At 40.1% G+C, this 22840-nt stretch overlaps 2 protein-coding genes across 26 annotated transcripts in view; both read left to right on the forward strand.

The window, feature by feature from the left end:
- Positions 1 to 217: 217 nt before the first annotated feature.
- CCDC196 (coiled-coil domain containing 196) lies at positions 218 to 20273 on the forward strand (the record flags this gene model as incomplete). The annotated part of the gene is given in 13 exon segments (XM_081048981.1): positions 218 to 267; positions 379 to 531; positions 1794 to 1890; positions 2602 to 2652; positions 4253 to 4330; positions 4533 to 4607; positions 4609 to 4623; positions 5190 to 5249; positions 5631 to 5772; positions 11428 to 11486; positions 11670 to 11778; positions 11781 to 11826; positions 20138 to 20273. Coding segments are annotated over 13 exon segments (1071 nt in total).
- GPHN (gephyrin) overlaps positions 19817 to 22840 on the forward strand; it is a 455320-nt gene continuing 452296 nt past the window's right edge. For 4 of the 25 annotated variants that reach the window (XM_081049713.1, XM_081049723.1, XM_081049704.1 and 1 more), the window contains exon 1: positions 19819 to 21260. In XM_081049713.1, the coding sequence (XP_080905839.1) occupies positions 21197 to 21260 (64 nt within the window). In that variant the 5' untranslated portion in view covers positions 19819 to 21196. Of the gene's footprint in view, positions 21261 to 22840 lie in introns of all 25 variants that reach the window. The other 21 variants (XM_081049726.1, XM_081049724.1, XM_081049708.1 and 18 more) reach the window with 11 other exon arrangements.

The raw sequence follows: 22840 nt of genomic DNA on the forward strand, positions 1-22840 counted from the left end.
AGTCAACAAACTGTCATTGATTTTGAAGTTACTTAAGAGACCTGTTAATTCTGTGGTCTTAGGCCCATTGTGACCTCAAGCTGTAGTTAAAATCAGTCCAATGCAACAGGAGTTTCAAGAACAGCAGCACAAAAATGATGACTTAACTGAATGGAGTAAGAAGGCACATATTTTCAAGAAAACCTCTTTATTCTTAAAGTAGAAGTTTCCCTTCAAGATGACAAGTGGTTCAAACTCTCCAGGTTCTTACCTGCCCTCAAAAACAAGGTGAGTCTTTGACAGAAGACGCCAAGTAGTAACTTGTAATCCAGGAGGGAAAAGATGGTCTCTATTATTAATCCAGACTAAAGGGAGGTATTATGGTGTCTCTTCCCACAGAAGTTCTAAAATAGATGACAACTATTTGAAGGAATTGAATGAGGACTTAAAACAAAGGAAGAAGGAACTGCTAGAGATGCTAAAACCTCTTAAAGATAAGAACAATCTCTTATTCCAGATGTTAATGTCTAACTTGGAGGAAAAACAAAGAAGGTAAGGGCTCCCTACTCAGGATTTCCCAAAGGGAGAAAGGCTGAAGAACTTTAATCCATAGGGTTTGCAATTATTATTTACATTTTTTAAAAAAGGTTTAGATATTCAACTATAGTAGGTAAAGAACTTGTAACCACAAAATCAGAATGGCAAGGAATCCTTTATTTTCTTTTAGTAAAATTAAATATGACTCAGCCCTCATCTCACAGGGCTACAGTTATTACTCTTCTTCCCTAGGGTATCCACCCAAGAAACAAATAAGAGCCTTTATTGTCTTCAGTCTATCATGGTCACACTGATAGCTCCTTATTCATGTTTGTGGAATCACTTTAGGATAGATGATTCTGCTCTTCTTATGCCAAGCAGTGGAATGGCAATCTTTTCTGTGCCTGGGGTCTGGCTTCTCTAAATATACTAGGCAGTGAGGTCTTAACTCTTCACTAGGACACTCACTGTTCTTGGGACCCGCCAACTCTCTGTTTCCTTTCTAGTCTCAGGCAACCTCACTTCAATGGGTCTAGCTTCATTCTCTACTCTTTCCATAAACATCTCAGGGAGCTCACACTTTTGGAGAAAAAATGCCAGGCAGAAAGTTGTGGTCAAGCAACCCAGAAACTCAGGCTTATCTCAGGGCAAGAGAACACAAAGTTTTGCTTCTCTGCTTGTAATTAGAGAGGAAAAAGTACAATGAACATAAACATTAATACCTTTAGAGGATATCCTCTCTCACAGTCAAAGACTTGCTATTGATTCAGATTTTGTTAGCAACTTCTTGATGGCTTGATTCTCTGGGGGCTACCATGAGGAGATAACTGGTTTGCACAACAATCCCAAATGTCTTTATATGGAGAAGCAAGGTGGGAGACAAAGACAGAGACATGGTAAGAAATAAATCTGGGATTTATCCTGAAGACAACAGGTTCTTCATACTCCTTCTTCACGGGGGCAAAAGTGCCCCTTTCTGCCCCAAAAGTCATACACCAAAACATTCTTCTGAAGGGGTGGAGAGGATTTGCACTGGCTGTGACCTAAGTTTTGAGCATTATAGAACACAGAATTCATTCTAGAGCACAGAGCTAACACAAATGTCAATTAGGAATTGAGTCATCCTATAGAGACCTTCTACGGCCTGAAGGACTTCCATAGCTCTTGTGATTTCAGCTCCCATCTCATTCCCATGGTAGAGTACTTTCTGACTGATTGCAAAATATTAATATTGCTCTTTAGGAAGTATTACATTTCATGATGTCTCTGCATTCTAGTCTGCAGATTATGAGGCAGATCATGGCAGGGAAGGGGAGTGAAGAATCCTCAGTCATGGAGCTCATTAAGGAAGCAGAGGAGATGAAGCAGAATCTGGTAAGAGGTTGGTGGGTGACCCAGGGAATGGCTTCCTGAACAGGCCCCAATACCATTGCTGTTGTCAGAAGTGGACGGAAAGATAGAGTATTCATCTCTAGTATCTGATGCTCCAACACTACTATCTCCTTGATCTAGAAAGTTCAGGATGATCCAAAGGGAGTCAGATAAAATGTGGGGAAGAACAAAGACTAGCTAGCAAAAATTCTATTACTTTGATTTTTTTAAAAAAGCAACTTTTTATCTAAGGGTTAATGAATACAAGCATATGAAACCTGCACACTTCAGAAGGAATACCTGCCAACGTAGAAGAAAAATAAATAGTTTACTCTGAGAGATTCTTATAAGATTTAAAAAATCAACAATGTAAAGGATCGTAAGAACTAGAAAGTAGTGGTCTAAGCCCCAGAGAAATTGCCATATGATAAGAACACCTTAAGTATTGTAAATGTGAGGAACTCATTTATATAGATATCACACCATAATTACCATAATTAAAGTTGTTATTCAAAATTGTTATTATATTTTTTTATCATCATCAAACTCATCTCTCATGTTCCTGGATGTTGGGCTAGGCCCATTTATTGCTTTCCTCTGTGGCTATATCCCTGTACTCCTTTTCTCCTATTACATAGTAATTTCTTTCAACTTCACTACAATGACTGGACGAACACGTTTCTGTTTGTTTGGTTTTTTTCCCTCCTCCAACAGGAAAGGAAACACAAGATGCTTCGGAAGGAAATGGAGATGCTATGGAACAAGGTGTGCCTCTAAGGAGCTCTTGAAAGTATTGTCGTACAGACCATAATGCAAAGAACTTCCCTTCCCTCTTGTCCCCATCCTCATTTTTTTCCAGTCCCCACTTCCACTCAGGCCTTATTCCAACTCATTCTTTGCCAAGCAGCCAAAGTGATATTTTTAAAACAATCAAATCATATCACTCTTCTTAAGAAAACCCTTTACAGCTGCTCTTGCCTACCTCTCTAGTCTCCTCTCATAGAAGTCCTTCCCTCCCACATTGGCCTCCTTGTGGTTTCTCAGACCTGCCAAGACTTTTCTTACCTGAAGTCTTTTGTTCTTGTTTTATTCCCTGCGGCCTGTAATATTTTCTTGTGGTTGGCTCATTCTCTCTCTGCTTAAATGTCACCTCCTCAGGGAGGTCCTCCTTCTTCATTGTCTTTAAAATAGGGCAACCTCCCTCCTACTTTCTATTATACAACTCTGTTCATGTCCTCCAACACTTTTTATAATATAAGCTTATTTTTAATTTTATTTTATTACTATCTTACTTGCTTCTTGTCTCCCCTCTGGAGTATGAGCTCCTCCAGTGTCTTGCTTGCTTTAGTCATCTCTGAATCTCCAGCACATAGCACAATACCTGGAACATAGTAGACAATCAATTAATGTAAGTTGAATGCACAGATGAATGAATACCTAATTCTTATTCCCCTTGTTGATTTTGCAACAAGCATTGCATGGTTTAAGACCACAACATGGTTTAAGACATGGTAGGACCTTTTGTTGGGAAACCAGAAGGGAGTGGAAATTCCTTAGTGGACTAAGTCGCTGGAATGTGAGTGCTTTTGCACAGACTATGAGACTAGAAGAACAGATTGTGTCTTTTGATGAGAACAGGTGTGTGGTGTGATCTCTGACTGCATTTCCATCTCATCTTTCCATAAGTAATGAGGATACCATCAAGCCCTGCTCCTAGTTCTCAGTGGCAGCCACAAATCAGTTCAGTGAATTGCCCAAAGTTTCAGTTCCTGAATTCTTGAGTCGTTGTGATAGGAAATGTGCCAGCACAATTCCTCTATCAAAATCCATCTTTTCCAGAGCTCCCAAAACACTTTTTATAAGGGCTACCCATATGGCTTACCCCACCCATATTTTCCGACAGTGAGAAATGGAGAGAGAAGAGCCGCATGTCCCGTGGTTAAAAACACAGGCTTCAGAGTCTGAGATCTAGTTCAAATTCCAGCTCTGTACCTTCCTACCTGTGTGACGCCAAACAAATGACTTAGCCAAGTTTCTGTTTTCTCATCTATAAAATGGAAATAAAAATAGTCCTGAGAGGATTAAATGAGAATGTGTGTGATGTCGTAATGTAAGTAAATAGCTCATAGTAATGATTGACATATAATGAGGATTCAGTTCATAGTTTTTATTATTATAAGGTACACTCAAGGGACAAAACGGAAGGGCTTGTTTCATTCTGAACCCCCTGTGGTAATTCACTTTTCATGTTGGGCCCTGAGAAGTTGCTGACTGACAGGAACCAAAAATCTTGACCCATGTTGGCTTTCCACATCCCTTACTAATTCCCACTAACTTAAAGCTTTGCCAAAATGTCTCTCTACAGACTTTCAACACAGAAGAACTCGGTGATCAACAAAAAACACCACAGATAAAAAATAAAGCAAACTTACAGGATGGAAAGGCAAGTAGACTACACGGTACTTAGAATTTAAAGGTTGTGTATTCCACACATTGGAAATGGCCTGTTGACAATCAGGGCTATTTTGGGTAGGCAGATAGGTAGGATTCTGGGCCTTTAGAATATACTGGATTTACTGCCTGCTGAGACATTGCACTTCTTTCCTGGGGCCTCCTCTTCCTTTAGCTCTCTTCTTTCATGCCAGGCTCCCCAAACCCCCAAATCCCCATCACTCAGGAAGATCAAGAATGAATTGGAGACATCATGGGCAGAGAAACTGAAAGGAGATAAGGAAGGTAGTACATTCTTTCTGAATGGTAGTGGCTTTTAAAGCTGATAGATTAGATATCTTTAATGTAGCCGTTATCTGCCTAAACTATAGTGTGCTCCTGAACTGATGCAAATTTTTAAAGGAGATCTGGTTCTCTTGGGATATTTGAGTCAGAGCGACACTGCAAATTTCTGGAAAATCATGTTAGGTAGGGCAAAGTGGGAGAAGCTGTACCAATAATGACAACTTTGCAATAACTATGTGATATACTTGTTAATTTGTTTTCTGAACATTTATTTAGAGGTATTATGCATGCACCTAATCTTCTCACAGCCAATTCATTCATAGAAAATGATCGTACTCATTTAGCTTTTAACTTTTGGAGAGTGGATTGCACAGGTGAGGACAATTAGAAGGACTATGCAGTTGAAACCAATTTATTAGTGAAACCATGACACTAATAATTTTGCTATAAAGTCTATAATTTTTTATAAAGTCTATAATTTTGCTATAAAGTCTTTGAGGCATATTGAGAAAACTGATTTCTGATCTCAATTTACTTTTTCACCCAGAGGCACTTTCTTCCACCAGGAAAAGCAACAAAGGAAAATAGAATGGGTCAGGTATCAGGAACAAGCCAACATCCTTCAGGTATTAAGGTCATCCCACGCTAAACGAGGAGTACAATTTCATTCATACAATATAAAGTCTTTTAGTTTCATAATGTTAAGTCTGATCCCTTCATCTCGATTACCAATTGTCCTGTTTAAAGAAATGGTTCATGGTGAGATGGCTAGAGAGACTCCTCTCCAGCTTCCCCTGAAGTAACTTGGGGAAAATAGCATTTTTTCCTATGGTCTTGATTTTGTTCTATTTGAAATGGGGAGAAAGTCATAAATACTTTCTGTCCTACTTTTAAAGACTAAGCATCATGGGATCATTTTTAAACTTCTGAGTAAAAAGGGTTCAAGTAATAGTAGATGTAGAGAAGCCAATAGTATATGAATAGTTTTGAAAAATATTCTCTTGTAGAATGATTTTAATGGAAAAGTGATTGAGCTGAGAATAGAAGCCTTGAAGAACTACCAGAAGGCCAATGACCTGAAATTATCACTGTATTTACAGCAGAATTTTGAGCCAAACCAAGCATTTTTCAATCTTCCCTGGTCCCAAGGTAGGTAGAAATTCATAGGCACACAGTGAGATTTTGCTTTGTTTTGTTTTACATTAAAGTTCCCATTACCCTGTGTTGTAAACTTTATACTTTGTTGTAAAGTGATCAACACAGTGTCTGACACACAGTAAGTTAAAAGTCAGTAGTGTTATAATAATAAATTTTATTACTATTATCATTATTATTATTATTACTCAGTTCTCATACTAAGGTAAGGATTCCTCTGGAGGAAATGAAATTTTCCTTTGTAAAAACTAAGTAATAATACATCATGTACTTAGCAAATGTAGTCGATACATAGTTGGCACTTGATAAAATATTAATTTCCTCCCAACCCACCCCCCCTTCCTAGGAATTAGAGTAATTTGATTTCACAAATCTTGTTAGAATAGACTTTGCTACTTCAGAACAGAAGGTCAAGGAGACAATAGTTATGAGTTTCACCAATCCACATATTCCTCTGGGAGTTTTAGCATCCTCCCCGCCCCCCACAAGGAATTTATGAATCGTTAGAGGAAATGATATAGTTTACCATAAAAAAATTAGAATAAAGGAATGGCTTCTGAGGGGCAGGAGGAAAGGGTTCTTAAATTTTCAGGGATCTATGAGTCTGAGCTCTGTATTTTAAAAGAGACATGCAATGAGAAATCACAGCTAAGGAATGACAATGTTTCACCAGTATCAGTATGTATACCTCTAATTTCTTCTCAATCTTATTCTATAAAGAGTTTCGACAGTTTATAAAATCACACACAGCACATAGCATTAAATAAATGTATGACTAAATCAAGGCAAAGGGAAAATAACTTGAAGCCAGGTAAATACATGAAAATGCAAAATAGAAGTGCTATACAGTTGGTATGGGTAGGCTTCAAACTTGGTTCTGAATTTCCCAGCAAAAGAAACATGGATTTATGATGTCCACAAAATAACAATAACCAGTTTCTCAGGACAGACATAGCTTTTATTGGTATTGAAATCAGAAAGAAATCTCTTTTCCAGGTCCTTACCGTGGGGACCGGACACTATGTGTATTATAGTAGCTAACGTCCTCAATAATATTTCTAAAATGGACTCAGAATCTAAATTTCCTAGGTTGTTTCTTTTCTGTTCTTTGGAAATCTGATAAAAAATTATTAATTTGAAATGTTTAAAAAGTGATGAATCAGCTCAAGATGATTTGGAACATAGCACTTTGTTGTTCTGACTTGATCCATATGTAAAATTTAGAAAATCTAGAAGGTTGAATGGACTACCTATTCTTCAGCCAGTGTTCCATTCATGGTTTTCTTTTAACTCTTATTTTGATAACAACTGGACCTCAGAAAGCTTGAGGTTTTCTTCTCCACTAAGAACCTGGACTACAGCCAGAAGCAGTGTAAAGTCATTAAGATAAGCATGAAAAAGATAGAGGAGAGGAGGGTTCTGAGAAAGATAGACCCTTGTTTTATTTCATTTAAAATGAGCTGAAGGTCATCTCAAGGGATTCCTACAGTAAGAAGTCAAAATTTTTTCAGTTCCAAATTCAAATCAAACCAAGATTAGTAAATAGTGAAGGATTCCGTTCAACTTGATAACCTCAGGAATTTTTTTGTTTGTTTGCTTGCAGAAAATTGAACATAGTTTTGAACTAGGACAGCCCATAAATCAACACCCTCTTTTCTGTTCTCTTCTCCTGTGCTTCTGGAGAATTAAGTGATAGGGCATCAAACTGTAAAGTTACCATAAACGACTGTAGCTACAGGTGTTAGTGCCCCATTGCTCCTGTGTTTTATTGATTATGCATTCATTGAGCATAGATTATAGGCCAGTTTCATTTTCTAACACACACTATACAAAATCTTTAGGTTTGTTTGAGCCCAAGTGGACCTGAAATCTAAGTCTTAGAGTTTAGTTATATTGACCTATTTATGACCTAGTGTTTGATTATTGAAAAGTAAACAAAAGAAATAGTAGTATTCTTTACAGAGGGATTTTTAAAGTAATTATGTTAAGATATTATTACCAACAGTGATATAATAGGGAGGTAGTTTGGTTTTGCTCAGTGTTTCCCAACTTCTGTGTCACTTGGACTACTGTTTATTGAATATTTTCTGTTTAGATTGACTTCTTTAATTTCTTAAATGAATTATTTGAAAATAAAATATTACTGTTGTAAATGAAACACCAATGAACTTATCCATAATTGAAAGTAAACTTAATAATAAGTATACAGAAAACAAAATTTTAATATTATAACAAGATGTTGAAGCCCGAGGCCTGTTTTCCTTTATTAAAAAGTGAGATCAGCAAGATGTAGAGAGTTTTAAATAAACCCAGCAACAAATTGAAACTTTCTCCTTGATGCCATCAAGTTTGAAAAAAACTGAAAAGGCAATGATTTTCCCACTGTGACTTATAATATTTAATGTGTGTCTTAGCACCCCCTAGATTTATCTCATTTATCTCTAGATTTACCTAAACTCATCTCACCATCAAATTTTTGGAAATAGTAATTTAGTGTAAAAAAACGTTGGGTTTAGAGTCAGATATATGAGTAATAGCCTTACTCTGAGGCTAATCAGTTAAATAACCTGGGCAAATCATTCAGTTTCAATATTTTTCTTTATCTAAAACAACTATAACATATTATAGAGTATGTTGAAAACATATGGCTTTGTTTACCCTCACACTGACTGTATGGGATATTATAGAACAAGAAACAAGTTCAGAGAAGTCAGGCTGCCGACTCCATATCCAAAGCTCATCTCCAGTGTTCAAGTATGTGATTCCTCATGACTCTTCCATTTCCACAGTCTACGACTTGAACCCAAATTTATCACTTGTTTAATATATAATGTTCTCAATGAAGAATCATACTCCCTAAGGTTAATTTATTCAGTAGTAAAGGGTTCCAAAACAGGTTGACAGATTTGTAATTCTACAGTTAGCCCAGTAGGTGGCACCAATCACATCCAGGCTTCTAGTCCACAAATCGTGATTAATTCAGGAAATGCTGTGAGAGCGATAGGCCTTCTATTACCTTTAGGACGAAATGTGCTACATTTATATATCAAATGAAAAAAGAAAAAAATAATAAACTATCGATGTTTTCTGCCATGCTCTGTGGCACTGAGGTGTATTACTTACTGGCAGCCCTGATTAGACCATGTTAAACTCAGTGTTCTGCTGCACAATCCTTACTACTCCCTGAACTACAGTTCCCTCCATTCCGAAAAAACAGTCACTGCCCACTTGCTCCACAATCCCTATCTAATACTGTTTTTTTCTACCACTGATAAATCAGGCAATTGGGACACTACATTAAAAAGTTGGCTAGACAACTGCATAAGATGGTGATTTTTTTGAAGGTTAAGAACTTTAAATAGTGTTCCTGGATAATGTTCTTTCTCCTCTAGTTTCAAAAGAATTGAATTTCACAAATCTGTCTTAAAGGAAAGGTGAAATGTAATTTTGACACACCTCCCAGCAAATGAAGGCACAGGCCCTCCTGTTCCAGGCATTTCTAAGGAGGGGGAGGGTTTCTTTCACTGCTCTTGGCCAAGAATCCCTCCTCCCATGTCCCTCTTCTTGGTCTTGTATGCTGGTTGGCTGCCTTGCAGTGGTGTGACACATTTGGCCCGCAAATTCAATCCTGTGTTAATATTACTGACTTTGTTACCCTTCAAGCAATCCCTACTTGCAAATTCCCTTGAGGCCCAGGGTGTGGGATTACCACTGTCAGTCTTAGCTGTTTAGCATACTGCATCATCTAGTCTTATAGAAGAGAAAAACATTCTATACCTAGGGTAAGGTCTTTCCTTTTCGTCTTTGCAGAGATGGGTCACAGTTGAAGAGATTTACTTCTCCACCACTGTAAAATTTCTATTTGACCCAGAATGTATGGCAGCCCTGCCCTGGTTTCAGTAGTCAAGAGAACAGTTCATGGCCTTCAAGCAGTCACCTATCTTTGAGAGTGCAGGCACAAAGCAATCTTTAAATTCAGCTGAATTTCCCATCATGCCTGCTGGTGTTTAAAGAAGTTTATCTTTAGTAATAATAGAAGTGATGATAAGACATTTGATTCTGACAGCCTTGCTTTTCTCTCTTCCCCTAACCCCTCCCACCAAACTCTTAGCATATCCTTGAGCTTTTTTGAGAAGAAGCTAAAGTTTGGATGTGAATATACTGCTACATTTATAAATTCAGATGAAAGTCCAGTGGGGTGGGAAATGAATACTCTTGAGACCTTATTTATTCTATAACTCCCTCTGTTCTGAAAGCAAGTCATTCTTCCTGGCTTTAACCTTTACTTCATTTTAGTATTACTCTTCCTGATGGCTGAAATACACTCCAGCAGGTTGCTGCTGAAAGGAAAATAGTAGTGTTAAGCTAAAATGCTGAAAGGCAAAGGCAGAAACCCACAGCTAGCTCAAATCTGAATCCTTGATAAATAGTATTGCTCTCAAATGCAGGCTTTTTTAAAGCTTTGAGGCAACTTGACGTCAAAGTTAGCAGGTTATGAAGTTAATTTCTAAACTAAGTCATTCATTCACTTCATATAAAACCCCATAGAAGTCCAGGGAGTGAATAAAAGTCTTCTTTCCAAACTGTAAACTTTAAAGGACGAAAAAAGAAAACTGCACCTTTATTAGTGATTATTTCAGTGAGTGACATTAGCTTCCAAACTGTTTTGCATCACACACTTGGAGAGCAGCAGGATGTCTAGGACAGGTTGTTATATTTAGCAAAGAGAAAGAGGATGCAGTTAAAATTGAATTGCAGATAAACAATAACTTTATAGTATGTCTCAAATATTGCATGAGACACAATTATACTAAAAATTATTTGGTGTTTACTGAAATCCAAAGTCAACTGGATGTCTTGTGTTTCAGTCCGGCAACCCTAACCTAAGGACAGATTCATTACAAAGCCCATTTAGCATTCCTCTCTCTCCTTTTTATTGCCTTCCTTCTCCTTCTCAGTCTCAGCTTGTTCCTGTCATTCTCTCTGCCTCTTGTTTCTCCTCCCCACCCCACCTTTATCTTTTGTTTGCTCTTCACTATCCACAGTTGGCCATTTTGGTGGAATATGCATCTAGGTTATCTGAGGGTGTGTATATACAAGAATATGTATATGATTTACCATCACATTTCTTCATTTAAAAGTTGTATTATAAGTACATTTAGAAGCCTGTCAAAACATTTTACTTGTATGTAATACTCAATGATTCTTTTTTCCTGTGGAACATGAGCTATCAACAACAAAAAAATGTTTGTCACTCTAACTTTAAAAATACTGTTTGAGGGTGGCCGGATGGCTCAGTTGGTTAGAGCGTGAGCTCTGAACAACAGGGTTGCTGGTTTGATTTCCACATGGGCTGGTGAGCTGTTCCCTCCACAATGAGATTGAAGGACAGCGACTTGGAGCTGATGGGCCTTGGAGAAACACACTGTTCCCCAATGTTCCCCAACAAAAAAAAGAAAAAAAATATTGTTTGATAAAGTTAATTTTTAAAACAATGAGAAAATCCCCGTCAATGCTAATACCAGAATCAATCCTACAGTGATACGATAATATGATACTGTGATGAATGTTAATTGCCTTGCAACTAAAATTAAAACTTTTCTTTTTTTCCTCAAATAAAATTCTCATTTTCCCAATGTTTCCCCTCAGGTACTGTGGGCACGACCACTATGGGCAGAACAACTACAGGCGAAAATGAATCTGACGTGGTAAGAAATACTTTCATTTCCAAAATCACTTTAGGCTTGAAATGATGGTGGTGGATTTTTGGAATGCATCTGTTAATGTACATGCTAATTTATTATTTTTAGAGATTGACAAAGTGAATGCCAGGGCACTTGATGTTTTAGCTACCTTTTCTATTCTTTTTTTCCCCTCGCCCCCCATTTTAGAGAATCCTAGGATCAAAGACCTGCACAGAACAACAAGGAACTAAAAGAAGTCAGTGTGATGATGCAGGAGGGAGGCTGTTTCTTAGGTCACTGCCAGATGAATCTCTGAAGTACAGAAGACTTTCACTCCATTTGCTTGGACAGATTTCAAGACTAGGCATAGCCATTTGTGTTAATTAAAATCCCTCAAACCTTTGTTTTAGTGCTGTTTCCCCTCTCATTCCCCACCAAACTGGGTGGAAATGCTAGTTAGATGTTTGGCCCTAAGCATGGCAGGAATTTATTCATTTAGGGATTGTAAAACAGCATCAGATTATTTTGATAGCTTTTGATTTTGAAATAACTAGATTCAAACCACAATGTATGTTGTTAACAAGTCCATGAAAGGCTGTTCCTTTCTACCTCTGAAATGTTTAATTCTGGGCAGATCCACTACTGGCAAATGAGTAAAAGTAGATACAAAATAAGGAAAATTACACTGCATAGTCTCCTCTTACTCTCTCACCAACCACATCCAACTGCCCAGTTGACTCTGCCTCTTAGCTATCTAGTCCTTGAATGTCTTCTACCTTCTTAGTACCACTGTTTTAGTTCAGGCCCTCTTTCCTGCCTGGATTACCACAGCCTCTTAATTAGTTTTCCTACTTCCAGTACCTCTAATCCATCTTCCACAGCACCACTGAAACTACCTGTTCTAAAAAAGAAATGAGATCATGTCACTTCCCTACTGGTTTCCCATTGACTTTAGTGTAAAGTCCAAACTCATTCACAGACCGTATAATGATTTGCCTCCTGCCTCTGTCCCCAGGCTCAACTTTCACTATATTCTCCCTTCTCTCATATATCTTACACTGAGCTCTACAGAACAATTTGCAGTTCCCCTGATGCACCGTGAGTTCTATTATCTCCATGCTTTTGCACAAAGCTTTTCCTCTGCCTGAAAGATTCTTCTTTTTTTGTCTGTTTGACCACCACCTATTTGTCCTAAGCGTTGAGTTTGGTGCCCATCTTTTATCCCAGTAATTCTCAATCTTAGTTGTGTATAAGAATCTCCTCGGGAGCTTTTAAAAATAACAATTCACTGGGCCCCTCTCCAGATAATTTAAATCATGATCTCTGAGGGATAGGGCAAGAGCATTTGTATTTCTTAAAAACTCCCTGGGAAATTCTTAAGTGCAGCCAGGTTTGAGAATAACTGTTTTAGGCTCTCTTACCTCTATCATAGCACTTAATGAACTATATTGCAATTGTTTGCTCACCCAGCTACCTCCCTCACCAAATGACGAGCTCTTTGAGACCCAGGATTATGTCTTGTTCGTCTTTTCATTTTGACACAGTGCCTGGGATTTGATAGAGGCTCAGATATTGCATAAAGCCACCGAAAGTTCATTGCAAAGTCCCAGGTCTCTTGTGTCAATATGATACTACTTGTGTCAATATGATACTACTGGATCATATTATAGTCCCTGAGATCTTCAGATCTTTTCTTTATTCTGATTGGGTGTCATTAATTTTCTATTTCATGCCAATATAGGGAAAGTGGATTTGTTACAAAACACTTTATGACCTGTAGGAATCCCTTTACCTTCTGGTAATGAGCAAAATACACCAACCAATTAAAAATCTTCATTCTTCCCAAGTCAATTTAAATCTATAAAGGTGTATTTAAGGTGGATTTAAAAACATGTACTATTGGACTAGAAAAAGTTCACAAAGAGTCATTGGAAGGAACTTTAAATAAGCATAAAGTTTCTTCACTTCACTGAAGCAAAACTGGAGTTTAGAAATGTTGAAAGGAATTCAAACTACCATAGTTTATTGATGCTGTTAACAATTAAGCTTTGGTAAAAGCCCAGGTATTATTACTACCAGTTCACATTCCAATTCAATTCATATTATGCCTCTGTTAACCACAAAAATAATAGGGTCTGCAGCCCTTAGATGATTAGTTTCTTGTTCTACCAACTGAGTTAGCTGAGTGTGTAACCCACATTCTGTTTCAAGAAAGTTAGCAATCCTGAGAGATTTTCCAAGTCAATTGGATTAGACAGAGCAATGAGAACAAAAATCAGGAATATAAAATCTGACTGTTCCACTGACTATTTTGAACAAGTCATTTAATTTCAGGGCCTTAGATTCGCAATTTAAAAACTGGATTAAAAGAGTAGCATTTGAATGTTTTAAAATCACATGTTGTTGTTTTACCCTTTCAGTGGGTTTAAATGAATATCTGACCTTTTCCCCATCTTTTGAACTTTATTGCAATCATTTGCTATTGTTAATTATTCATTAACTAAGCCATTAAATAAGCTAGTTTACTTGCTAGCAGAGACTTACAAATGATTCTTTAAAAATGAATCATTTGCCATCTCCAAAGTATTGAAATTCTATGTTCATTAACATTCAGGCTTGTTACCTTTCTCTCAAATGCTCCAAATCATTCAATTTTTTCAAAGCACAAAACTGAAATATTGTAGCTTTTTATTCTACTTTATTTTTAAGACTTTACATTGGACTCTGACTTTCACCTACATGGCAGTTTTTTTTTTTTGCAAAATTGTCAGTTAGAATGGCTGGCTGTTCATGGGTGTCTGCATTTTGATAAATCCACGATATGGATCTCAGCGTTGTGTATACAAATTTATTTAGTCAACATAGCCAAAAGATCAGAGACTCATTCAAGCTACTCAAACGCCCAAGAGGGTCACTGATACCAAATATTAATTTAAAGTACAGAGAGCGCTATACTTTCCAATGTGGTTAGAACATGTCTATAGTTAGGGTACCCCAATCTCAGAATCAAATTATTAGGGGGAACTGAATTAGCAGTCAGAAAGTATTGGTGGAATTGAAACATCATTATTATAGTTTTATTTATACTCATAATATTCCAATTATGTTTCTCTGAGAATAAAACTCCTGATATCCTTGACTGTATTTGGGATATACTTTTCAATTTTAAGTTCAACTGAGGAAAAACTCTGTCCCATCAGCAATACATTTACAAACCATAATGTTGGGTAGTATTATTCTTGTGGCTTATCTCCTTTATTTTACCTTGACTTTCTAGCTATTCACAAAATATCTGCTAATGTTTCACCCCCAAAAGATGCCTTTTTGCAATAACTTCAAAATTCTTAGTGATGTTTGTCACACTTCTATCCTATATGAAATAAGGCCAACCATAGCCTGATACTTTCTTTTTTTTGTTTTAAATTTTTCTATTTATTTAAGTGTCCTTTTCCAGGACCCATCAACTTCAACTCACATAGTAGTTGTTTTAATCTAGTTGTGGAAGGCACAGCTCACAGTGGCCCATGTGGGGATGGAACCGGCAACCTTGTTGTTAAGAGCACGCGCTCTAACCAACTGAGCTAACCAGCCAACCCCATAGCCTGATACTTTCAAGTGACAGTATGCAACATTATGCCTTACCCTTTTAGATCCAGGCAGAAAATCCAGCTTTAGTATTGTTTGTGTGAACTATGGCCACCTTAGGTGGTGTCTCTTTTTATAGGCACAGGCTTTTGCAATCTGTTATGTGCCAAGGCAAATTTCTAACAGCCTTTTTGGCACCTGGGGGGAGCCTGCATTCCTAGCAATTCAAAGTCCCCATTGCTTCATATGTTCTGTATTTAGTAATCAAATATTAGGAAATGGAACAGAACAAGGTTTTGTGTTGGAAAGGGATACCTGCTCTGCAACCAGTCAACACCACAGGAGATACACAAGTAAATAAATATAAAATGTAAATATTACATGATAAAATGAGATTTTTCAGGGCAACTGATTTCTGCTTCCTTCACAAATTCATTTATACTTCCTAACATTTCAAATTTTTACTTAAGGTTAATTTTAAACTGAAAAACTGTACAAACATTCCTATAAACCATACTTCCTCCAATTATTAGTCAATCTGAGAGAAAATGAGGTTTAGGTTAACAAAATAATTTCCTTTTTGTATACATATATTTATAGAGACAAAGATATTTTTCTAGGGTAGCTGGGTTTTAAGCCATGTTTGATTACATGGAAATCAATTAATAATAATTTAAGAAAAGCATGATGTTTGTGAATTTTTAAAAAGTTCACAACCTCAATAATGTCAGTTATTAAGGATGGGACTATCTTTCCTTGACTAGTGTATACTGAACACTAAAAACTTAAGGTCTTGTAGACAGAGCCCTTTTAAGAAATCAAATAGCTTCTGGGAACTTAATGTTCCTTTTCCATTTAACGAATCTTTCCCTCATTTCCATTATCTACTAATTCTTTCGTCTTCTAGAAAATTTTGTCCTCCTTCATTATTGCCTATCCTTTCTTTCAATTAAGGAGGGAGAAATACCAGTGCTTTCTTTAGAAATCAGAAACTTTTTGTTCCTGGTTTTCTTCTTTTATTAGATAACCAGCCATACAGATAAGGGTGACCTTGTACATTTGTAAATTGTTAGGACACATCTGGAAGAGCTTCTCTACCTTGTGAATTAACATGAGATGATGTGGGTGGTATTAAAGGTATAAATTAGAGCTCTCAGAAAAGAATAAAATCTGTAGTAATGGTGGAGATAGGAATTTGTAAAAAGATTTGAACTAACTGCTAACCTAACAAAGCACTACTCTCCTTACATATGGTACCCAGATCCATCCTCCCCTGATCTTTGTTCATTTGATAGGCATACAGCTGATCTCCTTCTTCTGGGTGAGTACATCATGGAAGCCTACCCAATCAGAAAATACCACTCCCCTTGCCTTAGTAAGTGCTTTGGGGATGGTTATATGACCTAAATCTATGGTTCTCAAGATTTTTTCTCAGGACAACTTTATATTTTTAAAAAAATTATTGAGGACTCCAAAGAGCTTTCATTTATGTAAGTTATATCTATTGATATTTAGTATATTAAATTTTTTAAATATAAAAATATACAAATACATTTCATTAGATACCAGAGGAATATCATTACACAGATATCCAGAGGAATATCATGTAGCTGCTGAAAAATTCCACTGTATCTAATGAGAAAATGAGAGTGGAAAGACAAATAATACCTTAGTATTAGTATGAAAAAAGTTTTGACCTTGCAGATCCTCTAAAAGGGTCTTGGGGTCTACTGTTGCCACAGACAGACTTGAAAACTACTGATCTAAATTATAGCCTAGAGAAGCCAAAACCATCTTTGCCACCCCATAGAAAGAGCCAATGCAAGAATTAAGTCAACAAATAACTAGCATAGCTGAAAGATGGCATCTTGATGTTATGTTTTCAGATCCTGAAGCTAGCCAACCCTAAAGCTATACATATGTCTGGACTTCCCAGCTGTATGAGCAAATGATTTCCTTTTGGTTTAAACTAGTATCAGTCTCTTGCAACCAAAAATATCCTCGTACATCTGGATTTCCAGATGGGGACCTCAGAGGAAGAGAGTAAGGGTGGGAAAAAATACAAAGGACCAGGGCACAAAATAATTATTCAAGCAGAAATCTGTGCAGAACAAACAGAATATCAAAAGTACAAGGAAAAGTTCAAATTTATTACATGTAAGATATTGGAAAACATTGTCCTAGTTGTTCCCAAAAAAGTGCCATCAAACTCCATGAGCAATTGAGGTGGCTCATCTTCACTTCACTGAAAGATAACAAGGGTATCTTGCTCACAGGTAGCGTCCATTTCATTAATAGGAATGAATACATTTATCTCACCAGACTTTGGAAAATTCTGATTTAGAAAACTACTTCAGGGGAAAGGAATTAGGCTACTTAGGTCAAATATTAAAAACTTTCCCAGTGTTCTATATTCTATAGAACTGTATTTTCTCTAAGAGTGTGTCTAATTTCTAAATCTCAGCTTTTAAAGAAACCTTTGAACTGTCATTTATGATAGACTGAATTTCTAGTGTATAAGTTTTTATGAATATACAGAGTAATGTAATCTATCACTGCCTGTACTGAGTTGAATAGTGTCCCCCCAAATTTCACTCTGACTCAGAATGTGACCTATTTGGTAGATGTAATTAGATCCAGGGGTCATACTGGATCACAGTAGGCCCTAAATCCAATGACTGGCATCCTTGTAAGAAGGGCAAGTGAAAATACACACAGAGAAGGCCATGTGAAGAGGGAAGCCAAGCCAATATTGCAGTGATCCTGCTACAAGCCAAGGAATGCGGAGGGTTGATGGCAACTACCAGAGGCTAGAAAGAGACACGAATTTTTCCCTGGAGTCTTCAGAGTGAGTGTGGTTTCGCCAATACCTTGATTTTAAACTTCTGGCCTCCAAAAATGTGAGAGAATATATTTGTTGTTTAAAGTTATCCAATTTGTGGTGCTTAGTCATGGAAGTCCTAGGAAATAATACACTGCCTAATTCAGCCAGTTTAAAGTTTATCTTGACTATAATAAAGTTTCTTTGGGGAAAATTAGAGGTTAAAATCAACCTTGCATCCATTTTTCTTATTGTGCCTAATACACATAACAAAATTTATCATTTTAACCATTTTAGGGAGTACAATTTAGTAAGACAACTTAAAATGTTGTCTGCACCCACTTTTAGTTGACCCAGTTTTAGTTGTGGCATTTAGCCAAACAGGAAAAAGGCAAGAGTGAAATGAGCCTGAGAGGAAGAATAGTCCATTATCAAATTCCTTCCTGCTCACAGGTAGTGTTATTGAGGAGAGTCCGACCACAGAAAAAGTAAGCTTTTGCCTTATTTATATTGAAATAGTGATTAACCACAGGCAAATTAAAGTACCAGGAGGGCTAAGTATAAATATATCATTACTGGGAAAAAACTCAACCTTTATTCAGTGATTCATTTCTACTGATAAAGTTTAATCTTCATAATGAAAATCATTATGAAAGCCAGATGTTTACCTTTTATATTAATCCTCAGTTAATGTAAACTCTTGTAGATTTCATTATTAAAATCTTAGAATGGAGAGAATAAATCCCTGGGCGCTTCTCATTCTTCACATACAAACTCTCAATTCTTTCATTTCTGCTTCTCCTCTGCCCCACCATGTTCCTGAGACATTTGTCAATGTTTGGAAATGTTGCTGTCTTCCTACCTTCCAGAACATTTTCTTTGTTATAACACCTGATTCCAGGATAAATTTTAAAGAACTAGTCACACTACAACAGGAGTAAAAAACCATGTGCATACTGCCATAATCATTCAATAACCAGCAGCAAAAGGTCACACCAGACAGTAAGGTCACTGGGTTTTTCCTGTTTAAATTTTGTTATAGCTTGCTAAATTCGACAGAGATGAATACACTTGAAGAAAATTGTTGGAAGACAGGCTTCTATTATAATTGTCTAGTTTAGTACTATTAAGAACACCTTTTTCAGCAATTTTAGTAATTTTAGCAAGCAAACCTCCATATACTTTGTAAGGCTTAATTCATATTTACCCTTCTCAATTAAATTTTAATGAAGTTCACCATTACTAATTTTGTCTTTGTTTTTTATTTGTAAAACGAAAGTGCCAGTTTCTGTCTGTGAATAATAGCATTTCTAAATTGAGAGGGTGCTTATTTAGTCTACCACTTGAAAGATGATTATTTAGTCTATCACCTTATTTAAAGGATGAAAAGGCCCAAACTTATTTAAGGTAACAGGACATATGAGTGGGCAGGTTTAGGATTTCTCTAAAAATTCAAGACATTTAATCATTTCAAATGTAAGGGTGCTGTAGACCATAAAGATGGGTTACAAAAGTAACAATGTAACCAACTATTTACTTTCCGTCTTTAGTTTGAGGAAGGAAACCCTGCGGACACACTTTCTCATATATATCTCTCATCTGAAACTAGTTAAGAATCCCTTGGCCACCAGGCTCTACGGTGATAATTATAGGAAGTGGGTTCATGATCTGGTTTCAATTTTTAATCCATTGTCAAAAATACCATGCAATACACATACTCAAAAGAAATTTTACTAATAATATTTCATTTTATCCCACCTCAATTCTATCCCTCATCTCCTTTGTACTTATTTAAAACGAAATACCTAACAATGTAAATCTTCAGTTAGAAGGTAAGTCCATGTTCCCAAATGGACCAATAAAAAAACTCAAAGCCATCACATTGACTGAGATTTTAATTGTGTACAAACGTTGATGATTATACATTTTTGATAGTTTGTTTTTCATTTTTATGCTTCCTAGGTTTTACCATGGGTGAGAACCGGAGGAAAAAATATAGACGTGTGTGTATATAACTTTTTATTCGTAAGTTGAAAGAAGGGAAAAAAGAAACTGATGTGAAATAGCCACAGGTGATAACACATTTTACGAAAAACACCTGAAAACAAGTGGTAACAAAAGCTATTTTCGTGGTAATCTCATATTCCACAGACACTGAAATGAAACTCAATTGTCATGGCCTGTATTCTATTTCCGCTTTTGTGACATGGTTCAGGTGGGAGGAACGCGTTCTTCCCACTTTCTAAGATTGGTGTTTTTCATTCAAAAGCAGGGATCGCGGCGATGAAGACACAAAGCCTCGAGACAGCAGCACGAAGACAGTCTGGTATCCACACTGGAGATGCTGTGCCGCAGGCTCCGCAGCTCGGGAGGACTGTCACGTAGACTTGGAGAGGGCATCCTAAAGCACAGGAAGGCGGCACTCCTGCAGCAGGGCGAGCAGACCCGAGGAAGCCAGCGGGGACCGGAGGCGAGACAGGATACGCCTTCGCCCACGGAGGACTGTCACCGTAACCTCCGTTCTGCCCCCCACGCAACTTTCTGAGCTAACTCCAGGTTCCCTGGTGCGTCCGGGGGGTCGGCCGGCAGTTCCCGGCGGATTCAAGGGCTGGCGCCGCGTGCTAAGCCCTTTCCCCGTCCTCTCCGGAGAGTGGCTCCGCGGCCCCGAGAGGCGGCCAGAGGTGCGGACACGCGAAGTGGAGCCCGGCTCGGCAGGAGATTGCTTCTGTCTGGCGTCCCGCTGGGACTGCGCTCGTGTCTCGCGCGCGCCCGCCTCGCGTGCTCCCAGCCAATCGGGCGCTACTCGCGCGTCCCGGAGCGTTCCCGGTCCTCCTCGGGCTGGGCCGGCGCCTTCCCGCTCCCGGTACCCCGCCGCCGAGCTCACTCCTCCCCGCACTCTCCACAAGTTCCACGCCTCGCGGTGTGGCTCCGCCCTGTCCCCGAGTCCGCCCCCGCCACCTTCGGAGCTTGTGCTCCCTTTTCCCCTCACTCTGCTGCCATCCAGCCGCCCTGGGTCTCGTGCTCCGCAGAGCGGCCTGGGTCTCTCCCGCCGCGCACCGACGCCTCCGGGCATTCCCCCCCGCAGCTCGCCGCCCCGACCCGGACCCGGGGTCGCGCGCCCTGACTCCGCCCCTCCCGCGGACCCGCGCGCTCCCGGCCCGGCCTCTCCCCGGCGCAGGCCGCGGGGCCCGAGGCTGCCTCCCCCTCCGTCCCCGCTCACCTCGCGCTCCCGCTCTCGCGCTCTCCGAGGCGAGCGCGCTCTCGGCTGGCGCGCTCCGAGCTCCGGCTTCTCCCGGCTCCTGTCAGTGCGGTGACTGCGCTGGGAAACATGGCGACCGAGGGAATGATCCTCACTAACCACGATCATCAAATCCGTGTCGGAGTCCTTACAGGTAACCGCGGGAGGAGGTCCGGGACCGCCGCCGCCGCCGTCCCTGACTCGCCTCAGGCGTCTTGCCTGTGCTAACCCTTCTCTGCGGCCTCGCGAGGAGGGCAGAGTGAGGAGGGGGACGGGGGGGGGCGTTTTACAACCGCTGGGAGCTGCTGGAGGTGGGGGTGTTCCCGCGGGGTCCCCGGAGCTGAGCCGGCCCCGGGGGACGTCGGGCCCCCGCGCCTCAGCCGCCCAGGTCCCTGGCCCCCGGGGACCGAGGGGCCGGTGCGGCGGGCGCTGCGGGGCTCGTGGCTGCCGGGGCGAGCGCGGGGATCCCGGCTCCGCAGTGTGAAGCACGCCTCTGTGGGCTGGCCCGCGCGCTCCCTCCGCCGAGGCTCGCCGGCGAGAGGGGGGAATCCCGATCTCCCCCGCCCGCGCCCTCCCCCACGCGAGCAGCCCCGCGCTGCTCCGGGGGTGCCTGCCCGGGACGCGGGCCGGTCGGGACGTGCGTGCTCATCAGGCACATCTCTGCTCCCCCTCAGGCCGCCCCTCGGGAGCCTGGCACCTCCTCGGTTACCCGTGGGACACCCCTTGGGTCCCCGGGGAGGCGGGGAATCGGCCTGCACCCGGACCTCGCAAAGTGCCTGCAGTTCCTCCTCTGCGAGCTGAGGGCCCTCTGCCCTCCTCGTCGTCTCCTCGGAGGGACAGGGTGCAGCGTGCGGCCGGGGGTCCAGCCCTCTGCGCCGGACAGAGGAGGGTTCCCCCACTTGGGCTCGCCGGCCCTCCTCCCTTGGAGGCACCCCCTTCCGGACGGTCCCGAGGCTGCTCGGGAGTGCACTTTTCCCGGGTCGCCTTTGCCTCCCGCTCGGAAGCCCGCGTGCCCAGCGCGGCTGAGGCCGCGGCGTGGTATTTGGGTAACGTCCCTCACTTCGGCCGTCGGCAGTTGCTGCAGGGCATGACTCCGAGATGGATAGCCAGCCGATTTGTAGGGGTTTCTGCCGTGTTTCTGTAGTTGGCGAGGCTGCTGTGCAGTTGGGTGGCGAGGCGGGGGTTAAAGAACTATATTTGGAATCGGAGGGCTTAGTTCGGAGTGAAGGAAATCCAAGGCATTCTGTTGTGGTTTCGGAAAAAGAAGCCAGGTAAACGGGAATTCTAGTGTCTCTCCCCCCCCCCCCCGCCCCGTATTCTTTTTAATTTTTTTCCCCTTGTCAAATTCTGACAGGTTGAGACGGTGCTCGAGAAGGGACTAAATTGAATGAGACTTGCTTTTATTAGGTACAAAAAATTCTCTGCTGGTGGGTACTGAGGGCACGGCTTAATTTGGCTGCTGAGTTTTATGAAAAGGAGACATCCGTGACACTCCTTCCACTCTTAAGTAAACTGGTTGCCTTTCCTTGGTATTCTTTCCAGATGTTCATTTATGTAATTTATTGAATTTTCTTAATCCAAAGCCCGATGGATAGAGAAACTAGCTAAACTAGTTGCCGGGAAAGGAATCCCCCCAAATCAGAAGATATGCTGTTCTTTTTTTTTTTTTTTGGTTCTGAAACTGTTGTCTTGCGCAAAGATTCAGTTGTATTTCTCAGAATTGAGTTGACAGTG

The sequence above is a fragment of the Rhinolophus hipposideros genome (assembly GCF_964194185.1).
Source record: "Rhinolophus hipposideros genome assembly, chromosome: 5".
NCBI classification, from domain to species: domain Eukaryota; kingdom Metazoa; phylum Chordata; class Mammalia; order Chiroptera; family Rhinolophidae; genus Rhinolophus; species Rhinolophus hipposideros.